Below are 20,176 nucleotides of genomic sequence, written 5' to 3' on the forward strand. Positions count from 1 at the left end.
ATTCTGTGTCCAGGTTGGCTTCCTAACGCAGTCTCAGAAAAGTCAAGCACACAGCTTCCTAATGCAATCTAAGAAAAGAATCAGCTGTGAATTTTCCGAGCTGTATGGCCATGCAGAAGCGTTTTCTCCTGACATTTCACCTGCATCTATGGCAGGCATCCTCAGAAGTTGTGAGGTATGCTGTTCATTTCCATACTTTCCTTTCTTATTAAATTGTCCTAATCCTTGTGGCTTTCAATGGCTTCTCTGTGTAGTCTGTGAGAGTGGTCCAGCATTTCTGTGTTCTCAAATAATATTCTGTATCCAGGTTGGCTTCCTAACACAGTCTCAGAAAAGTCAAGCACACGGCTTCCTAATGCAATCTAAGAAAAGAGTCAAGCACACAGCTTCCTAATGCAATCTAAGAAAAGAGTCAAGCACACAGCTTCCTAATGCAATCTAAGAAAAGAGTCAAGCACACAGCTTCCTAATGCAATTTAAGAAGAGTCAAGCACACAGCTTCCGAATGCAATCTAAGAAAAGAGTCAAGCACACAGCTTCCTAATGCAATCTAAGAGTCAAGCACACAGCTTCCTAATGCAATCTAAGAAAAGAGTCAAGCACACAGCTTCCTAATGCAATCTAAAAAAAGAGTCAAGCACACAGCTTCCTAATGCAATCTAAGAAAAGAGTCAAGCACACAGCTTCCTAATGCAATCTAAGAAAAGAGTCAGCACAAACTAAGCTATTTTAATGCAATCTTAGTTAGGGCTTACTTAAAGCAAAGAGACTCGTGAGGTCTCTTCCAACTCTACGATTCTATGATTCTATCAAGGGCTCTGCTATGGATGACTTCTCTGGTTGAATTATTCTGCAGTGCCTTTCATGTTCCTTGACTCGTGTCTGGGCAATGCTGTGTTTGGTGGTCCCTATGTAGACTTATCCACAGCTGCACAGTATACGATAGACTTCTGCAGAGGTGAGAAGATCCCTCTTGTCCTTTGCTGAATGTAACCTTTGTTGGATTTTCTTAGTGAGTTGGAAATAGTTTGTAGGTTGTGTTTCTTCACCAGCTTCCCTATGTGTGCAAATGGCCCACCACTAAAAATGCCTTGTCCGGTGTGGATGGCCGCTTACCCTGCAATATCAGGAGGAGAGTATTTCCATGGCTCCGAATGGTTACCCTTCTTCCATCCCACTGCATAGTTGGTGGTATCAAAGCCACGGGCGATGGAAGCGCATTTCTCTTTGGGATCAGAGGCGTCGTCCCCACCGAGGACACGCTGGACAGAGGCTGGACAGTCCACTAAAGAAAAGGGAGAGAAATACAGAGCATTGGTTTCTCTAGAGCAGGGGTCCCCAAACTAAGGCCCGGGGGCCGGATGCGGCCCTCCAAGGTCATTTACCTGGCCCCCGCCCTCAGTTTTATAATATAATTTTTTTTATATCAGTTTTAATAATATAATATATTGTATATACATATAATATTGATAATAATCTTATGTTATACAATATAATACTAATAGTAATACAGTAGAATCTCACTTATCCAACATAAACGGACAGGCAGAATGTTGGATAAGCGAATATGTTGGATAATAAGCAGGGATTAAGGAAAAGCCTATTACACATCAAATTAGGTTATGATTTTACAAATTAAGCACCAAAACATCATGTTTAACAACAAATTTGACAGAAAAAGTAGTTCAATACACAGTAATGCTATGTAGTAATTACTGTATTTACGAATTTAGCACCAAAATATCGCGATGTATTGAAAATACTGGCTACAAAAATGCGTTGGATAATCCAGAAAGTTGGATAAGCGAGTGTTGGATAAGTGAGACTCTACTGTACCATATAATTATATTAATTATATGTTATATATTACATATTATATAATAGTATAGTGGTATAGTTCAATATAGTAATATATAATGCTAATATTGTGTTATGCTAATAATATAATATATTGTATGTACATACAGCTGCTCTGAGTCCCCTTCAGGGTGAGAAGGACAGGATATAAATGTAGTAAATAAATGCAGTAAATAAATAATTAATTTTAGACTTAGGCTCGGCCAAAATCTGACATGACTTGAAGGCACACAACAACAACAACAACAATCCTAATTAACTTGACTTTCTCATTGGCCAATAGCAGGCCCACACTTTCCATTGAAATCCTAATAGGTTTATGTTGGTTAAAATTGTTTTCATTTTTAAATATTGTATTCTTTCGTTGTCGTTGTTGTTGCACTACAAATAAGACATGTGCAGTATGCATAGGAATTTGTTTGTATTTTTTTTCAAATGATAATTCGGCCCCTCAACAGTCTGAGGGATTGTGGACCGGCCCTCTGCTTAAAAAGTTTGGGGACCCCTGCTCTAGAAAGATCACATACTATCACTCTTTCCAACTTTTCCATGATCCCCAAAGTTGCACTTCTGTCTAGATTAGGATTGTCGAAGTGGAACATTAGGAGAAATGGGAGACTCATGAGGTCATTCTTTAGACCAGGGGTCCCCAAACTAAGGCCCGGGGTCATTTACCTGGCCCCCACCCTTAGTTTCATAATAAAATATTTTAATATCATTTTAATAATATAATATATTGTATATACATATAATATTGATAATAATATTATAATGTTACTAGCTGTGCCCGGCCATGCGTTGCTGTGGCGTTGTCTGGTGGTGTTGGTGAGAAATTGTTGAGGTAGTGGTGGTATTCCTTCTACCATGCAGGAGGATACAATCCAAGCACTCCTGACAGATGGCCATCCAGCCTCTACATAATAATGATGATGAAGATAATAATAATAATAATAATAATAATAATAATAATAATAATAATAATAATAATAATGGTAGCATAGAATCCAAGAGTTTGGAGAGACCCCTAAGGGCCATCCAGCCCAACCCTTTCTACGATGCAGCAGGACACAATCCAAGCATTCACAACACATGGACAACGTATAAAAACTATACACTACTACACAGGGACATAGACCCCCTCTACCCTCACCACTTACACAGTACACAAACAACCAAATGCATACTAAACATAAAGACAACCATACAACAGACATTCAATAGCACCACTACCTCAACAAGTTCTCACCAACACCACCAGATAACGTCACAGCAACGCGTAGCCGGGCACAGCTAGTAAGATTATAAATGGGTAATATAGCTGTGTGGAAGGGCCTTGAGTCTACACTGCCATATAATCTAGTTAAATTCAGATAATCTGTATCTTATAGGCAGTGTGGAAGAGGCCTGAGGCCTAAGTCTGCCTGTCCCCTGGGCTGAGCAGGTTGCTAGGAGACCAAGTGGGCGGAGCTTAGCCATCTAACTGGCAGAAATTGGATAAAAACAATTATTCCTTTCCCTCTAATTAGGACTTTATTTTTCTTTTCTTTTTGTTGTATCAACCTAGAGCCGTGGATGATGGGTTGTGTTGTCAAATTTCGAGGTTGAGGGGCTTGTAGTTTTGTTGTTTTGTCCGGTGCCCTGATTCCATCACTCTTTTATATATATAGATACAATACTAATAATAATACCATATAATAATATTAATTATACGTTATATATTACATATAATATTACCAAACTTATTTAATGCTTAGACCATAGGTCTTTCGCATGCAAGACAAACAAACAAATACACAAAAGCCAGACCATCAAATACCATATAAAACATGCCATTAAAACCCTATATAAATCATTAAAACATTAAAATGCTGCAAATATCAATGTCAGGATATGCCCTTCAAATACTACATTACTATACTGAACTATACCACTATACCATATAATATTACAGTATAGTGGTATAGTTCAATATAGTAATATATAATATAGTAATATATAATGCTAATATTATGCTATACATACATATAATGTATGTACATACAGCTGCTCTGAGTCCCCTCCGGGGTGAGAAGGGTGAAATATAAATGTAATAAATAAATGTAGTAAATGAATAAACAAATAATTTTAGACTTGGGCTCGCTCAAAGTCTGAAATGATTTGAAAAGCACACAACAACAATCCTAATTAATTTGACTATCTCATTGGCCAGAAGCGGGCCCACACTTCCCATTGAAATCCTGATAGGTTTATGTTGGTTACAATTGTTTTCATTTTTAAATATTGTATTGTTCTTGTGGACCGAAAGGTACCAGGTTCAAATCCCGGGAGCGGAATGAGCGCCCGCTGTTAGCCCCAGCTCCTACCAACCTGTGAGTAGATCAATAGGTACTGCTCCGGCGGGAAGGTAACGGCGCTCCATGCAGTCATGCCGCCCACATGACTTGGAATTGTGGGCCCTCTGCTTTAAAAGTTTGAGGACCCCTGCTTTAGATCTTGAATCAAGAAATGGATGCATGGAAAGGAACCCTGTCCTTGTTTTATTAGATGATGTTAACTAACGTTGCGCCGGGAACGCAATGGGATGCAAAGACTTCTCTGCTGCTTTACAACCTGATGCGTACCTTCTTGCAAACGAACCTGCCGCAGCCGTGCGGCTCCGAGGGTGGTGCTCTGGGTGGAGTGGCCGTTGTGCAGATAGGGCAGCAGCTTGTGCGACATCCACTCCCAGAACTCACCGGGCCTAAACAGAGAGAGTTACACTTCAAAAAAAGTCCGTGTTCAGACTTCAAAGCAAATTCAACTTAAGAACAAGGGCGGGGCTGTGGCACAGCTGGTTAGTAGCCAGCTGCAATAAATCACTACTGACCGAGATGTCATGAGTTCGAAGCCAGGCTGGTTGGATTGAGCGCCCAACCATTAAATAGCCTAGCTCGTTGTTGAACTAAGCAACCCGAAATACAGTTGCATATGTCAAGTAGAAAATTTAGGTACCGCTTTATGCGGAGAGGCTAATTTAACTAATTTATGACACCATAAAATTGTCCAGCAGCATGCGGAAGAACGAGGAAGTACTCCATAAAGGACTCAGTGTCACAGTGGATGATGAAGCAGTAGCTCCCCTTGTGGCTGGAATCGAGCATACCCTCATGAAGCCTGGAAGCTGGAAAATGTTAAATTGTTTCTGTGTCTGTATGTCGTATGTCAAATGGCATTGAATGTTTGTCATGTATATGTACATTGTGATCCGCACTGAGTCCCCTTCAGGGTGAGAAGGGCAGAATATAAATACTGGCACAACAAAACATTGCATGGAAAGTTCCTTGACAAAATTGAAGGAAAAGCTGACAAGGAGAAGACCTGGCTCTGGCTCACAAATGGGACCCTGAAGAAGGAGACAGAAGGCCTGATCCTTGCAGCCCAGGAGCAAGACATCAGGACAAAGGCAATTCAGGCCAAGATCGAAAAATCAGCTGATGACCCAAAATGCAGACTGTGCAAGGAAACCGACGAAACCATTGATCATATCCTCAGCTGCTGAAAGAAAATTGCACTGACAGACTACAAACAGAGACACAACTATGTGGCCCAAATGATTCATTGGAACTTATGCCTCAAGTACTACCTCCCAGCAGAAAAGAACTGGTGGGATCACAAACCTGCAAAAGTATCGGAAAATGAGCACACAAAGATACTGTGGGACTTTCAAATCCAGACTGACAAAGTTCTGGAACACAACACACAGTTGTGGAAAAGAAAAAGGTTTGGATCATTGATGTTGCCATCCCAGGTGACAGTCGCATTGACGAAAAACAACAGGAAAAACTCAGCCGCTTTCAGGACCTCAAGATTGAACTTCAAAGACTCTGGCAGAAACCAGTGCAGGTGGTCCCGGTGGTGATGGGCACACTGGGTGCCGTGCCAAAAGATCTCAGCCGGCATTTGGAAACAATAGACATTGACAAAATTACGATCTGCTAACTGCAAAAAGCCACCCGACTGGGATCTGGGCGCATCATCCGAAAATACATCACACAGTCCTAGACACTTGGGAAGTGTTCGACTTGTGATTTTGTGAAATGAAATCCAGCATATCTATCTTGTTTGCTGTGTCATACAATAAAATAATAATCATAATCATAATAATAAATAACAAACCCACAGAGCCAATCTTGTCCGTAACTTGGGGACTGCATGTGCATTGAATGCACAATTACGATCAAGCAGAACAAATACCTCTTAATGCTCAGGAACCGCTCAGCATCCAGCTGCTGTTTGATGGAGTTTTGCAGAAGGAAGGCCTGTCTGTGTTGGGAGGCATCGCCGTAGTTGGTGAGGAGGATCGCCAGCAGGAAAAGCATGTAGACCAGGAAGTTCTAGCACAAAGGAAAACAAACAGGAGTTTAAAATTATATTTAATTATCTAGAAAAGGTTATGAAGCACACCGACTGTCTTTAAGACTGGAAAAGCTCCTGGAAAAGCGACAAATTCAGGTTCTGCTGGAGAATGACTGCAACCCTTCTAGCAACTGGAGAAAAGGAATGTTTTAAAACCATTCATGCTTGTTGCAAAACAACGGCGTTCGGTAGTTGCAATTTTGATGCTAACCCATCTCTCTCTTTGCCGGACTCACCTTGAGCAGATTGTGCAGGAGCTTGACCTTCCTGGCCTCCTCCTTGGCCTGGAAGAGCGCAAAGCCCTGCGGCGGCCGGACCTTGCCGATCTTCTCCGAAACGTGCTCCACGAAGGGATACTCCACCAAGGTGTCGTCCTCCTCGGGGTGAAGGCGCTTGGCCACCAGCGAGAAATACAGAGCCTCCGCCAGAACCTGGCATTGGAAAGAGAGCAATTAAGATGCCATTGGCAACCCCAGATCGACAAGTTTGCGAGACGAGGACTCCTTGCATCCTTGTCTTGTGCCCTTGAGATTTGGTTCCAATGCCAAAATCCATGGATGCTCAACTCCCATTATATAAGATATTGGCTGTGCCCTGCCACGCGTTGCTGTGGCCAATTGGAATTGCAGTGAGTAGACTCGTTGCTTGTAAGCCTGGGGGCTTTCTCTATATGGGCCTCGTTGGTTGGACTGGTTGAATGGGAGGGAGTGCCCTGCTGGCTTCCAAAAGTGAGGCTTTTTGATTAAGGGGAAATCTTGGTTGGGGAGGTTGAAGAGGAGTGAATAGTCTTGCTGCTTGGAAGCCTGGCCGCTTTCTACTTTGTGGAATTGTTGGTTGGGAGGTGGAATAGTAATGAATAGTCTGAGTGTAGCAAGTATGAATGTTGCAATTAGTTACCTTGATTAGCATTGAATGGCCTTGCAGGTTCGAGGCCTGGGTGTTTCTTGGTTGAGGGAATCCTTTTTTGGGAGGTGTTATCTGGGTGTGATTGTTTCCTGTCTGGAATTGCCGTCTTCTGAGTGTTGTTTTGTATTTAGTGTCCTGATTTTAGAGATGCTATTGTTCTGTTTTCTTATTTGACCAGAGTTAATTATTACATATGAGATAGAGTAATGTTATGTATTAATAAATATTAGATAAGTGAAGCTTGGATAAGTGAGACTGTATTGTATTGTCTGTTTGGAGGGCAAGTGCCAATGTTGGCATTGGTGAGCTTGATTAGCACTGAATGGCCTCGCAGGTTCAGTGCCTGGCTGCTTCTTGCCTGTGAAGCTGTTTATTGTTATTGTTGTTTTGGTTTTTATTATGATTGAGGGGTAAATTGAGGGAAAGAGAAGGAGAAAGTGAAAGTAATTGAGGGAGAATTCCAGTTTTGGGGTTTTTTTAGGCCCCATGGAGATTGGGGATGTCTAGTTTTGTTGTATGAACCTAGAGACGTGGATGATGGGTTCTGTTGTCAAATTTTGAGGTTGGGGGGCCTGTAGTTTTGTTGTTTTACCCGGTGGAGCGATGCCATTCTCCTTTTATATATATAGACTAGCTGTGCCCGGCCACGCATTCCTGTGGCTGAGTCTGGTGGTGTTGGTCAGTCTACATTAGGTTGTATTGATGCTGTGACCTCCACCTTCTTTATACTCACATTAGTAGTAGTATTTGAAGTCTGTTACCTTCTTCAATTTTTGTGTTGATTGATAATTGCTTGAGATCCCTGTTGTCTTTGGTTTGTTGTTAGTTGTAATGTCTGATTCTGCTGAGTGCGGTTTATATTTTTATTGTGGTACAATAGTCTTTTTTTTGTTTTGCCTGTGTAGGTGTTTATTATTATTGTTGTTGCAGTGATTATGAAGGTTGGATAAGTTAGATGCTACTGTATTGTTTTTTGGAGGCCCAGTTTAGCACTGACTGGCCTCTCAGCCTCAGTGCCTGGCTGTTTCTTGCCTGTGATGGTGTTGATTCTTATTGTTGTTGTTGTTGTTGTCATTGTTATTATTATAATTGTTTTTTTGGAGGCCAAGTGTGAATGTAGGGATTGGGGAGGTGGATGAGTTGTGTTGTCAAATGTTGTATTTGTTATAGTCACAATGCGTTGTTGTGAGTTTTGTGGGTCTGGATTGTGGTTTTGTGGTGTGGTTGTGTTGTTACAACTGAGAGGCAAGGCTTTTGTGTTGTGTTGCGAAGTGTTGTATTTCTGGGTTGTTTAGTTGTGTGCCAAGTTTTGTATTTCTGGGGCGTTTAGATGTTGTTATTATCACGATGCATTGTTGTGAGTTTTGTCTCCTCTCAGCCTTCTCTTCTGCAGGCTAAACATGCCCAGCTCTTTAAGCCACTCCTCATAGGGCTTGTTCTCCAGACCCTTCATCATTTTAGTCGCCCTCCTCTGGACGCTTTCCAGCTTGTCAACATCTCCCTTCAATTGCGGTGCCCAGAATTGGACACAGTATTCCAGGTGTGGTCTGACCAAGGCAGAATAGAGGGGGAGCATAACTTCCCTGGATCTGGACGCTATTCCCCTATTGATGCAGGCCAGAATCCCATTGGCTTTTTTAGCAGCCGCATCACATTGTAGGCTCATGTTTAACTTGTTGTCCACGAGGACTCCAAGGTCTTTTTCGCACACACTGCTGTCAAGCCAGGCGTCCCCCATTCTGTATCTTTGATTTCCATTTTTTCTGCCGAAGTGAAGTATCTTGCATTTGTCTTTGTTGAACTTCATTTTGTTAGTTTCGGCCAATCATCTCTCTAGTCTGTCAAGATCGTTTTGAATTCTGCTCCTGTCTTCTGGAGTGTTAGCTATCCCTCCCAGTTTGGTGTCGTCTGCAAACTTGATGATCGTGCCTTCTAACCCTTCGTCTAAGTCGTTAATAAAGATGTTGAACAGAACCGGGCCCAGGACGGAGCCCTGCGGCACTCCACTTGTCACTTCTTTCCATGATGAAGACGACGCATTGGTGAGCACCCTTTGGGTTCGTTCGCTTAGCCAATTACAGATCCACCTAACCGTAGTTTTGTCTAGCCCACATTTTACTAGTTTCCTTGCCAGAAGGTCGTGGGGGACTTTGTCGAAGGCCTTCCTGAAATCCAGGTACGCTACATCCACAGCATTCCCTGTATCGACCCAACTCGTAACTCTATCGAAAAAAGAGATCAGATTAGTCTGGAATGACTTGTTTTTGGTAAATCCGTGTTGACTGTTAGCAATGACCGCACTTGTTTCTAAGTGTTCGCAGACCACTTCCTTAATGATCTTTTCCAGAATTTTGCCTGGTATTGATGTGAGGCTGACCGGACGGTCATTGTTTGGGTCGTTCTTTTTTCCCTTCTTGAAGATAAATAGGGACCACATTCGCCCTCCTCCAATCTGCTGGGACTTCTCCCGTTCTCCAAGAACTCTCAAAGATAATTGCTAGTGGTTCTGAAATAACTTCCACTAATTCCTTCAATACTCTTGGATGTAGCTGATCTGGCCCTGGCGACTTGAATTCATTTAGAGAGGCCAGGTGTTCCTGGACAACTTGTTTCCCTATTTGGGGTTGGATTTCCTCCAATCCTTCGTCCATTCCGTGTTGCTGAGGTTGAAGATGGCTTTCTTTTTGTGAGAAGACCGAGGCAAAGAAGGCATTGAGCAGTTCTGCCTTTTCCCTGTCCCCTGTCGCCATCACCCCATCTTCTCCTTGCAATGGCCCTATCGCCTCCTTTTTCTTCCTTTTTCTACCAACGTAAGCAAAAAAGCCTTTTTTGTTGTTTTTTATGTCCCTGGCAAGCCTGAGCTCATTTTGCGCTTTAGCCTTGCGAACCTTTTCCCTACAGGTGTTGGCTATACGTTTGAATTCTTCTTTGGTGATTTCTCCTCTTTTCCACTTCTTGTGCATGTCACTTTTGAGCTTTAGCTCAGTTAGAAGTTCTTTGGACATCCATTCTGGCTTCTTTGCATTTGTCTTATTTTTCTTCTTTGTTGGCACTGTTTGCATTTGTGCCTTGAGTATTTCATTTTTGAAAAACTCCCATCCATCCTTAACTCCCTTGTTTTTTAATATTGGCGTCCATGGGATGCCGCTCAGTAATTCCTTCATTTTTTGGAAGTCAAAAAAATGGTGTGGTTGTGTTGTTACAACCGGGAGGCAAGGCTTTTGCATTGTTTTGCCAAGTTCTGTATTTCTGGGGAGTTTAGTTGTGTTGTTATAGTCATGATACGTTGTTGTGAGTTTTGTGGGTCCAGATTGTGGTTTTGTGTTATGGTTGTGTTCTGACAACTGGGAGGCAAGGCTTTTGCGTTGTGTTGTCAAATTTTGTATTTCTGGGGCGTTTTGTTGTGTTATAGTCACGATGCGTTGTTGTGAGTTTTGTGGGTCCGGATTGTGGTTTTGTGGTGTAGTTGTGTTGTTACAATCGGGAGAAAAGGCTTTTGTGTTGTGTTGTCAAGTTTTGTATTTCTGGGACGTTTAGTTGTGTTGTTATAGTCACAATGCATTGTTGTGAGTTTTGTGGGTCCGGATTGTGGTTTTGTGGTGTGGTTGTGTTGTTACAACCGGGAGGCAAGGTTTTTGCGTTGTGTTGTCAAGTTTTATATTTCTGGGGCGTTTAGTTGTGTTGTTATAGTCACGATGCATTGTTGTGAGTTTTATGGGTGCGGATTGTGGTTTTGTGGTGTGGTTGTGTTGTTACAACCTGGAGGGAAGGCTTTTGCGTTGTGTTGCCAAGTTTCGTATTTCTGGAGCGTTTAGTTGTGTTGTTATAGTCACGATGCGTTGTTGTGAGTTTTGTGGGTCCTGTGTGGTTTTGTGGTGTGGTTGTGTTGTTACAACTGAGAGGCAAGGCTTTTGCATTGTGTTGCCAAGTTTTGTATTTCTGGGGCGTTTAGTTGTGTTGTTATCGCATGATGCGTTGTTGTGAGTGTTGTGGGTCTGGATTGTGGTTTTGTGGTGTGGTTGTGTTGTTGTAACCTGGAGGCAAGTCTTTTGCATTGTGTTGCCAAATTTCGTATTTCTGGGATGTTTAGTTTTGTTGTTATAGTCACTGCGCCCGCAACTTTATCCTTTTATATATATAGATTATTATTGACAGATGGCAGGCAACCCTGATATAAAATAAAAATATCAAGGGGATTGGGGATATTTTTTTCCACTCTGAATATTTTCAAGCCCTGGATAGAGAAACCGGACATACCTTGAGGGGCTCCCAGAGCAAAAAGGAGGCGAGGAAGCTGAAGATCCCTGAGAGGAGCCACATGAGAGCCACGCTGGAGGGGAAGCGACCCCCGATCCAGACGGAGACCCCGGCGCAGATGAGGAGGAGGGCCGTGCAGATGCCGTGCGCCAAGTGGGAGCACCAGAAGGGCAGCAGGCGCTTGCGGAGCGCATGGTCCACCACTGCGGAAGGGAAGAACGACACCGGTGGGAGAATGGCAGAGTGGGCTGAGAGAGTGCAAACCCAGGGCACACATGCCCTCTTGCATTTATGTCGTTGCTGCTGCTGTCATATGTTATGCATGCACTGCAAAGTGGCAAACCCAGAACATGCATGCTCTTCTGTATTTACGTCCTTGTTACTGTAATTTTATGCATGACTGCAAACCAGGTTGCAAGCCCAGAGCATGCATGCTCTCCTGAATTTATGTCCTTGCTGCTGTCATGTTATGCATGCACTGCAAACAAAGTTGCAAGCCAAGCATGCATGCTCTCCTGCATTTATATCCTTGCTGCTGTCATGTTATGCATGCACTGCAAAGTCGCAAGCCCAGAGCATGCATGATCTCCTGCATTTATGTCCTTGCTGCTGTCATGTTATGCATGCACTGCAAACAAAGTTGCAAGCCAAGCATGCATACTCTCCTGCATTTATATCCTTGCTGCTGTCATGTTATGCATGCACTGCAAACAAAGTTGCAAGCCAAGCATGCATGCTCTCCTGCATTTATATCCTTGCTGCTGTCATGTTATGCATGCACTGCAAAGTCGCAAGCCCAGAGCATGCATGATCTCCTGCATTTATGTCCTTGCTGCTGTCATGTTATGCATGCACTACAAACAAAGTTGCAAGCCAAGCATGCATGCTCTCCTGCATTTATATCCTTGCTGCTGTCATGTTATGCATGCACTACAAAGTTGCACGCCCAGAGCATGCATGCTCTTCTGCATTTACGTCCTTGTTATTGTAATTTTATGCATGACTGCAAACCAAGTTGCAAGCTCAGAGCATGCATGCTCTCCTGAATTTACGTGCTTGCTGCTGTCATACCTTTTGCATAAACTGCACTCAAAGTTGCAAACCCAGAGCACGCATGCACTCCTGCATTTATCTTTTTTCTAGTTGGACAGTGCATCATTGGCAGAATATAAGCAGGATCCCTCCCCACTCTTTATTCCTGTCTCCTTCCAAGTGCTGCTGGATTACAACTCCTGTCATCTCTCGATAGTGGCCAGGTTGAAGGATCCCAGCAACATTTGGAGAACCTCATTTTGTCCTACCTTGATGCCAACACGCTCTAGATAGCCATTGCTCATCCACTACAGATATAGCAACATGCAGACCCTGCATCTCAAAGAGTCCAGTGCATTTTTGCTCCCATCCAGACTCTCGCCCAGTGGTTCTCCAACTTTGGTCCTTCTCCTCCTCAAACCTCTGCCATCAAGGCTCGCTGGGATGAAGTCCAGCACCCCCGTAACAATGAAGGTGTAAACAACAGTTGAAATGCTCCAAAAATGTACCTGTTCGGGTGGATTTGGCCGAACGGTTGAGCTCCCTTCCGGAGACAGCCATCCCTTTTTCATTCAGCCTTTGCAACAGGATCGTCTCGGTCTTCTCCCCAAGCATGTTGGATCTACCCAGGGAAATGAAGGCATCAAATATTTTGACTTCTTAGGATCTGCCTCAAGCAAGCTATAATATGTATCTGCAGCCAAGGCTTTCAAGATATCACTGCTTGGATCTCCAGTTCTCTGCTCCGCAATAGTCAGAGGAAGAGACCTGGGAAAGTGTTTTCTGCAACCTAGAAACTCATTTTGCCCAGACTTTCCCATACTTCTACGAGGAGATGGCTTCCCCCTTCCCTGGATGTTTCCCTGCATCCTGCTCAGACTTACAGCCCAGAGATGAGGTCTGTTTCCACCTTGGGGTCCTGTGGGAGAGGAAGACCGCTGGCTCCATCAGCGAGAATTTGCCGGATCAGGTCCTCATCTGCAAAGAAACACATTCAGCAAGGTCAGCTGCATCCCGTTGCTGGTTCTTTTAGAGCAGGCATGGGCCAACTTCGGCCCCCCAGGTATTTTGGACTTCAGCTCCCACCATTCCTAACAGCCTACCTGAGGCTTCCATGGTTGAGTCTATCCAACTTTAGTTAAGTCTATTCTCCTACATTACCAAGCATTATCCCTTTCCTTGTGACTCCGAAGACAAATAATGCTTGGCAAGGTAGAAGATCTACCAAGGATCTAATTCAGTATCAGGACAATTACTGCATTGTTGTTGTTCTTATATTGCTTGGCAAGGTAGAAGGTCTACCAAAGATCTAATGCACTGTAAAGACATTAGTTGCATTGTCCCTTTTCTAGTGACACCAAAGACAATAATGCTTGGCTAGGTAGAAGGTCTACCAAGTATCTAATTCAGCAACATGACAATTATTGCATTGTTGTTGTTCTTATAATGCTTGGCAAGGTAGAAGTTGAAGGTCTACCAAAGATCTAATGCAGTGTAAAGACAATAGTTGCATTGTTGTCTTTCCTAGTGACACCAAAGGCAATGATGCTTGGCTAGATAGAAGGTCTACCAAGGATCTAATTCAGCACCAGGACAATTATTGCATTGTTGTTCTTATAATGCTTGGCAAGGTAGAAGTTGAAGGTCTACCAAAGATCTAATGCAGTGTAAAGACAATAGTTGCATTGTTGTCTTTCCTAGTGACACCAAAGGCAATGATGCTTGGCTAGGTAGAAGGTCTACCAAGGATCTAATTCAGCACCAGGACAATTATTGCATTGTTGTTGTTCATACAATGCTTGGCTAGGTAGAAGGTCTACCAAGGATCTAATTCAGCACCAGGACAATTATTGCATTGTTGTTGTTCTTACAGTGCTTGGCTAGGTAGAAGGTCTACCAAACATCTCACTCAATCTCACTTCCAATCTACCAAACAGGGGTAAGCTGTCTGTTCAGACCTTCACCCGTTCTCATTTTCCTCACTCACCTGAAGCGGAGAAGGGCCTGGTGGGGGCTGGGGGGGCTCCCAGGGAGACGCTGTCCTCCTCGGCTGCCAGCGGAGCCTCCAGGCCCAGGTGGCGGCTGGTCCGGCCCCGCTTCAGCTTCTGGATGGTGTTGCCCATGATGGAGGGGTCGCTCAGCAGATCCGGCCAGTTGAGGAGCCCCTCGCTGGACTGCCAACGGATCAGGCTGAGGCCAAACAGATGGACAGATGGACAAAGCGAGAAGAAACCGGCCACAATATTAAATGCTTCCCAAGCCATTGAAGAGGAACTAACCAACAAACCAAACTACAGAGCTTTTAAAGAAACCCCAATAATAATAATTTAAAATAAAATTAATTTAAAAATTTCAAATAATATAAAAAATAAATTAAACATTATTTATACCCACTCCATTTCTTCAAGGCGTCTTGTTTTCTTGAGTTTATTAATATATAACCCCCCCAAAAAACCCAGAAGAGTTGAAGCCAAGTACAATCTTTACTATTACTACTACTACTACTACTCTTGTAATATTATTATTACTATCGTTGTTGTTATAATTAATAATATATGGTGGCAGTGGTTGTTATTATTTACCTTTTTGAATCATCCAGGAACAGGTCCGTTTTGGTTTGCTCCGAAAAGGCCTGCAGAAGGAGAAACAAGAGGGAAAATAATAATAATAATAATAATAATAATAATAACAACAACAATAACAATAATAATAATAATAATAATACATCACACAGTCCTAGACTCTTGGGAAGTGTTCGACTTGTGTGTCTATTGGAAACAATAGACACTGACAAAATTACGATCTGCCAACTGCAAAAGGCCACCCTACTGGGATCTGTGTGCATCGTCTGAAAATACATCACACAGTCCTAGACACTTGGGAAGTGTCCGACTTGTGATTTTGTGATACAAAATCCAGCATATCTATCTTGTTTGCTGTGTCATAAAATAATAATAATAATAATAATTATTATTATTATTCTTAGGAGTAGTATTTATTTATTATTTACAGCATTTATATCCTGTCCTTCTCACCCCGAAAGGGTGAGATAAATAAATACTAACAAATAATAAATAATAATAATAATAATAAATAATAATAAATAATAATAATAAATAAATACTAATCCATGCCCAAACAACAATATCAATTAAACAACAATTTAAAAAAAACATTAAAACAGCATATGTAAATAGTACAACGGCTATTGTGCATAGATCCAAAGCCAGATAATCATATGAATGAATCCAAAACCAATTCCAACTGTATTGCACAGATAATTATTCTGGGCCAAATGCTTGCTCCCAAAGCCAAGTTTTCACTTGTTTACGAAATGACAGGAGGGAAGTACTACTATTATTTGTATTCCAGTTTTTTCTTCGTGTACTCTGTGAATGCACACTAATGGAGAACGCTGCGCCTGCGCAGGCTCCAACGGATACTCTTCCAAGCTAAAGTTTGAAATTTGGCGGTAACCCCGCCCCTCTTCCCGGAGGGTATAAAGGGCGCCCTCCGCGCCCGCTCTCCAGTTCCTTTTTTTCCGCCGCAAAGCTCACTTCGGACTCTTCGTTCTTATGTCAACCACGCGTTTTAAACGGTGCACTCAGTGTGCCGCTAAGATTCCAGATTCCGACGGCCACGCTAAGTGCCTTTTCTGCCTTGGCGAAAGCCACGTCGTCGGTACCTGCCGTTTTTGCCTGGCCTTTACTGCTCAGGCCAGAAGAAATAGAGCTGCGAGGCTCCGTGCAGCTCTTTACGAAAGAACTCTTGCTCCTGAGGCTTCCACTTCCACCTCAGCCTCGATGGCGTCCAGGCCTGCTCCGTCGGTATCATCTAAAACCTCGAAAACCTCGAGACCGCGACCGACCAAACCGCCCTGCACGGTGACCACCGCTACGGTATCCACCCGATCGAGCAAGATGGGCCCTTCATCAACTTCGAGTTCGGTGGCTTCGGCCGTTTCCACTCGATCCCGCCTGGCTGCGCCGCCATCTTCTTCCGCCATGAAGATTGCCTTCAAGAGGGCTCAGGAGGAATCCAGACGGGCTCAATCTGACTCGGCAGCTGTGTGCCCGATTCCCCCGACGCCGGGAAAATCGCTGAGGGTCGCGTCGAAACAACCCCCAGCAAAGAAAAGAATGATCCAGAGGTCGTCCTCCTCAGCGTCTTCGAAGAAGGACGTCCCCTCCTCTGGGCCTTCCTCTAGGAGATCCTCTCCTATCCAACCGGCACAACGCCTCCGCTCTTCTTCCTCTCCTCATGGTCAGTCCTCGGATGTGGACGCTCAAGCCTCCCCCGACCGGTCGGTCAGGACGGTTATTAAGGCTCCCCAGCCGGCACCATCTCGTCTTCCGGCTCGACAAGAACTTTTTCCCCCGGCTCAAACACCTGAGAGGGGTAGACAGATGACGCGCTTAGCCCGCGCCGCCCAGGCCTCCGCGTCCAAGAGCGTTCCGCCGCAGCCAGCTCTCCCTGCTCCTGGGGTTATGCCTCATCAGGACTCTGTGCTCGTTTCTCCTCCCCGGTCCCCTCAAGGGCCCGAGGAGGATGACCCCGATATCGAACGCCCCGAGTCGATACTCTCCGCCTCTGTGGTTTCTCTCGGTCTCGACCTCTCCCCGCCTCACGACGCCTACGAGGTCGACCCACCTTCCCCGACGGATAATATCCGGGCTTTCTCCGACCAGATGGTCAGAATGGCAGACGCTCTGGGGATGGAAATTAAACAAACTTCAAAGGCTGTTACCGACCCCGTTTTCAAGAGGGTTCAAGCCCAAGCCCCGCCGGCCACCTTGCTGCCTTTTCTTCCATACCTCCTGGACGTCATCCAGGCATCTTGGAAGACTCCATCTTCGATACCTCCAACCTCTAAGAAAATAGAGGCCTGGTACCGAACCGATGACGAAACCCTGGAATGGCTCAAGCATCACCCTGACCCAAACTCCATGGTGGTAAAGGCCTCCCAATCGTCGGGTCGACAATCCAACTCCCCGGCCGACAGAGAGGGCAAACGCTTCGATGCGGTAGGCCGCAAGCTATACTCCGGTGCTCTCCTCCTTTGCCGCATGGCAAACTACGGGGCCTGCATGGGCGCTTATCAACAGATTCTCTGGGAGAAAGCCCAACCCTTCTTCGCCAAGCTTTCTGACGAAGACCGGTCAGTCCTCTCGACCCTCCAGCAGGAGGCGGACTCTCTCGCACACCACCAAATTCAAATGGCTAAGCATACCGGTGATACCGCCGGAAAAATGATTGCCCACGCGGTCGCGATTAGACGGCATGCATGGCTTCGGTCCTCAGGACTCTCTTCTTCCTCTCGGCAAGTGATCGAAGACCTTCCTTTCGACACCCAAGGCCTTTTCAATTCTGGCACTGATGACAAACTTAAGTCCAATCACGACTTCAAGATTCTCGCAACAAAGTGCGGGACCGATCAACCTCAGGCTCAGCGGACCCGATGGTTCCCGCAACGGTACCGTCGCTACCCTCAGCCTTTTCGTCACCAGCCGTTTCGACGCTCGTCGAGCTCGAGTCACCACAGTCATCAGCAACAACCTCGCCGCCAGCACCAGGTCCCGAAAGGTCGGGGCAAAGGTCCTGCAGCTATGCCACAACCCCAACGTCGGGCCTGACGCCCAATCTCTCGGAGATCTTTCTATCTCCACTACTACTGCCACTACCATGCCGCTCCTAGGCCCCGACCAGATCCTTCCTCTCTGCTCTTTCCTCGACCGCCTAGCTCCTTTCTACCGCGAATGGGAGTCTATCACATCAGATGCCTGGGTTCTTCGCATTGTCAGAGACGACTATGCCTTGGAATTCGAAACTTTGCCACCCACGGGTCACATCCTCCACACCGACCCTTCACCGGAAATATGCGCCGAGGTCGACTCCCTTCTGGCGAAGGGCGCAATCCAGCCTTCTCCTTCCGAGCAGGACACTCGAGGTTTCTTCTCGAGATACTTTACGGTTCCCAAGCGGGGCGGAGGCCTTCGGCCTATCCTTGATCTACGGGCCCTAAACCTCTTCATTCTGCCTTCAAAATTTCGAATGGTTTCAGTGGCCTCCATCCTCCCGATGCTCCGACACGGAGACTACTTCGCCTCTATAGACTTACGCGACGCGTATTTCCACGTCTCGGTGCGAAGATCACACAGACGCTTCCTTTCCTTCAAGCTCCTGGGACAATCTTACCAGTTCACAGTTCTCCCTTTCGGCCTCGTCACGGCCCCAAGGGTCTTTACAAAGGTGGTCGCCGTGGTGGCAGCGCACCTCAGGAAACAGGGCATTATGGTCTTTCCTTATCTGGACGATTGGATGATTGTCGCGTCCGATCCCTCATCCCTTCGAAACCATGTCTCACAGACTCTTTCTCTCCTGCAACGGCTGGGCCTTCAGTTGAATGTCTCAAAGTCTCAACTCCTCCCAACCACAGAAATCCGTTTCATCGGAGCTCTCTTCAACTCCATCACGGAAACCGCCTCCCTACCGAAGGACAGGTTCCTAGCCCTTCAACAGCACCTTTCCCTCCTCCTTCGCAACCGCAGGATCCGAGCCCACGCGGTCCAAGTTCTCCTGGGTCACATGGCCTCCACGGTCATGGTTACTCCCTTTGCCAGACTACGTCTCAGACCTCTCCAGAGATGGTTCATAGACTCTTTCAAACCCCATCGGCACCCGAGCTCAATGTTTCTCACGGTACCGAACCAGGTTCGCCTCTCCCTTCGCTGGTGGCAGGACCCAGCGAATGTTTGTGTGGGACTTCCCTTCCATCCCTCCCTTCCGTCAGTCACCATCACGACCGACGCCTCCAATTTTGCCTGGGGAGCCCACATGTCGAACCTCACCGTCAGGGACCTGTGGTCCACCCAAGAAAGGTCTCACCACATAAACTTTCTAGAACTGTTATCAATCTTCAAAGCCCTCCGGGCGTTTGCCCGCTTTCTTCCCCACAAGACCGTTCTGATCCAAACGGACAACGTAGTAGCCATGTACTACATCAACAAACAAGGGGGTACGGGCTCGAGAAAACTCATGGCTCTCTCGACGGACATTTGGCTATGGTGCATAGCGAGACACATAACCCTGTCGGCAGTTCATCTTCCGGGGGCTCAAAATACTTTAGCAGACTCTCTAAGCAGAATAACGACCTCCCCCCACGAGTGGCGTCTCGATCCCGAGATCCTGAAATCCGTCTTCGACGATTGGGGCTGGCCAGCTCTGGACCTTTTTGCCTCCCCCTCGAACGCTCAACTCAGGGCCGGCCGGAGATATTTTTTTATGTAAAGCGGGGGTGCTGAAAAGCGCCCCCGCCACCGGCGCCCTGGCCCCGCCCAGCGTGCCCTGGCCCCGCCTCCCACGCTGCGTGGGAGGCGGGGCCAGGGCGAATAGTGAGGGGGCGGGGCCAGAGTTGGCCCCGCCCCCCGTGCCCTGGCCCCGCCTCCCACGCAGCGTGGGAGGCGGGGCCAGGGCACGCTGGGCGGGGGGGCGGGGCCAGAGTTGGCCCCGCCTCCCACGCTACCCCCGCTCGCCCGTCTGGCCTTTTGTAGCAGGCCAGACTCAGTCTGGCCTGCTACACAAGGCCAGACGGGCGAGCGGGGGTAACGTGGGAGGCGGGGCCAGCTCTGACGCCGCTCCCCCCCCCCGCCCAGCGTGCCTTGGCCCTGCCTCCCACGCAGCGTGGGAGGCGGGGCCAGGGCACGCTGGGCGGGGGGGCGGCGTCAGAGCT

The 20,176-nt window shown here is 46.0% G+C and overlaps 1 protein-coding gene across 1 annotated transcript in view; it reads right to left on the minus strand.

Annotated features, from left to right (window-relative positions):
• Positions 1 to 20,176, minus strand: part of pkd1 (polycystin 1, transient receptor potential channel interacting) — a 143,430-nt gene that overhangs the window by 14,743 nt on the left and 108,511 nt on the right. The window contains exons 32-40 of the mRNA XM_062964287.1: positions 15,030 to 15,079; positions 14,435 to 14,637; positions 13,332 to 13,425; positions 12,957 to 13,069; positions 11,416 to 11,618; positions 6,489 to 6,683; positions 6,091 to 6,230; positions 4,479 to 4,597; positions 1,117 to 1,285 (exon numbers count right to left, since the gene is read on the minus strand). Coding sequence (XP_062820357.1) covers positions 1,117 to 1,285; positions 4,479 to 4,597; positions 6,091 to 6,230; positions 6,489 to 6,683; positions 11,416 to 11,618; positions 12,957 to 13,069; positions 13,332 to 13,425; positions 14,435 to 14,637; positions 15,030 to 15,079 — 1,286 coding nt within the window. The remainder of the gene's footprint in view (positions 1 to 1,116; positions 1,286 to 4,478; positions 4,598 to 6,090; positions 6,231 to 6,488; positions 6,684 to 11,415; positions 11,619 to 12,956; positions 13,070 to 13,331; positions 13,426 to 14,434; positions 14,638 to 15,029; positions 15,080 to 20,176) is intronic.

This window comes from Anolis carolinensis, unplaced genomic scaffold (assembly GCF_035594765.1).
Source record: "Anolis carolinensis isolate JA03-04 unplaced genomic scaffold, rAnoCar3.1.pri scaffold_13, whole genome shotgun sequence".
Classification (NCBI taxonomy): domain Eukaryota; kingdom Metazoa; phylum Chordata; class Lepidosauria; order Squamata; family Dactyloidae; genus Anolis; species Anolis carolinensis.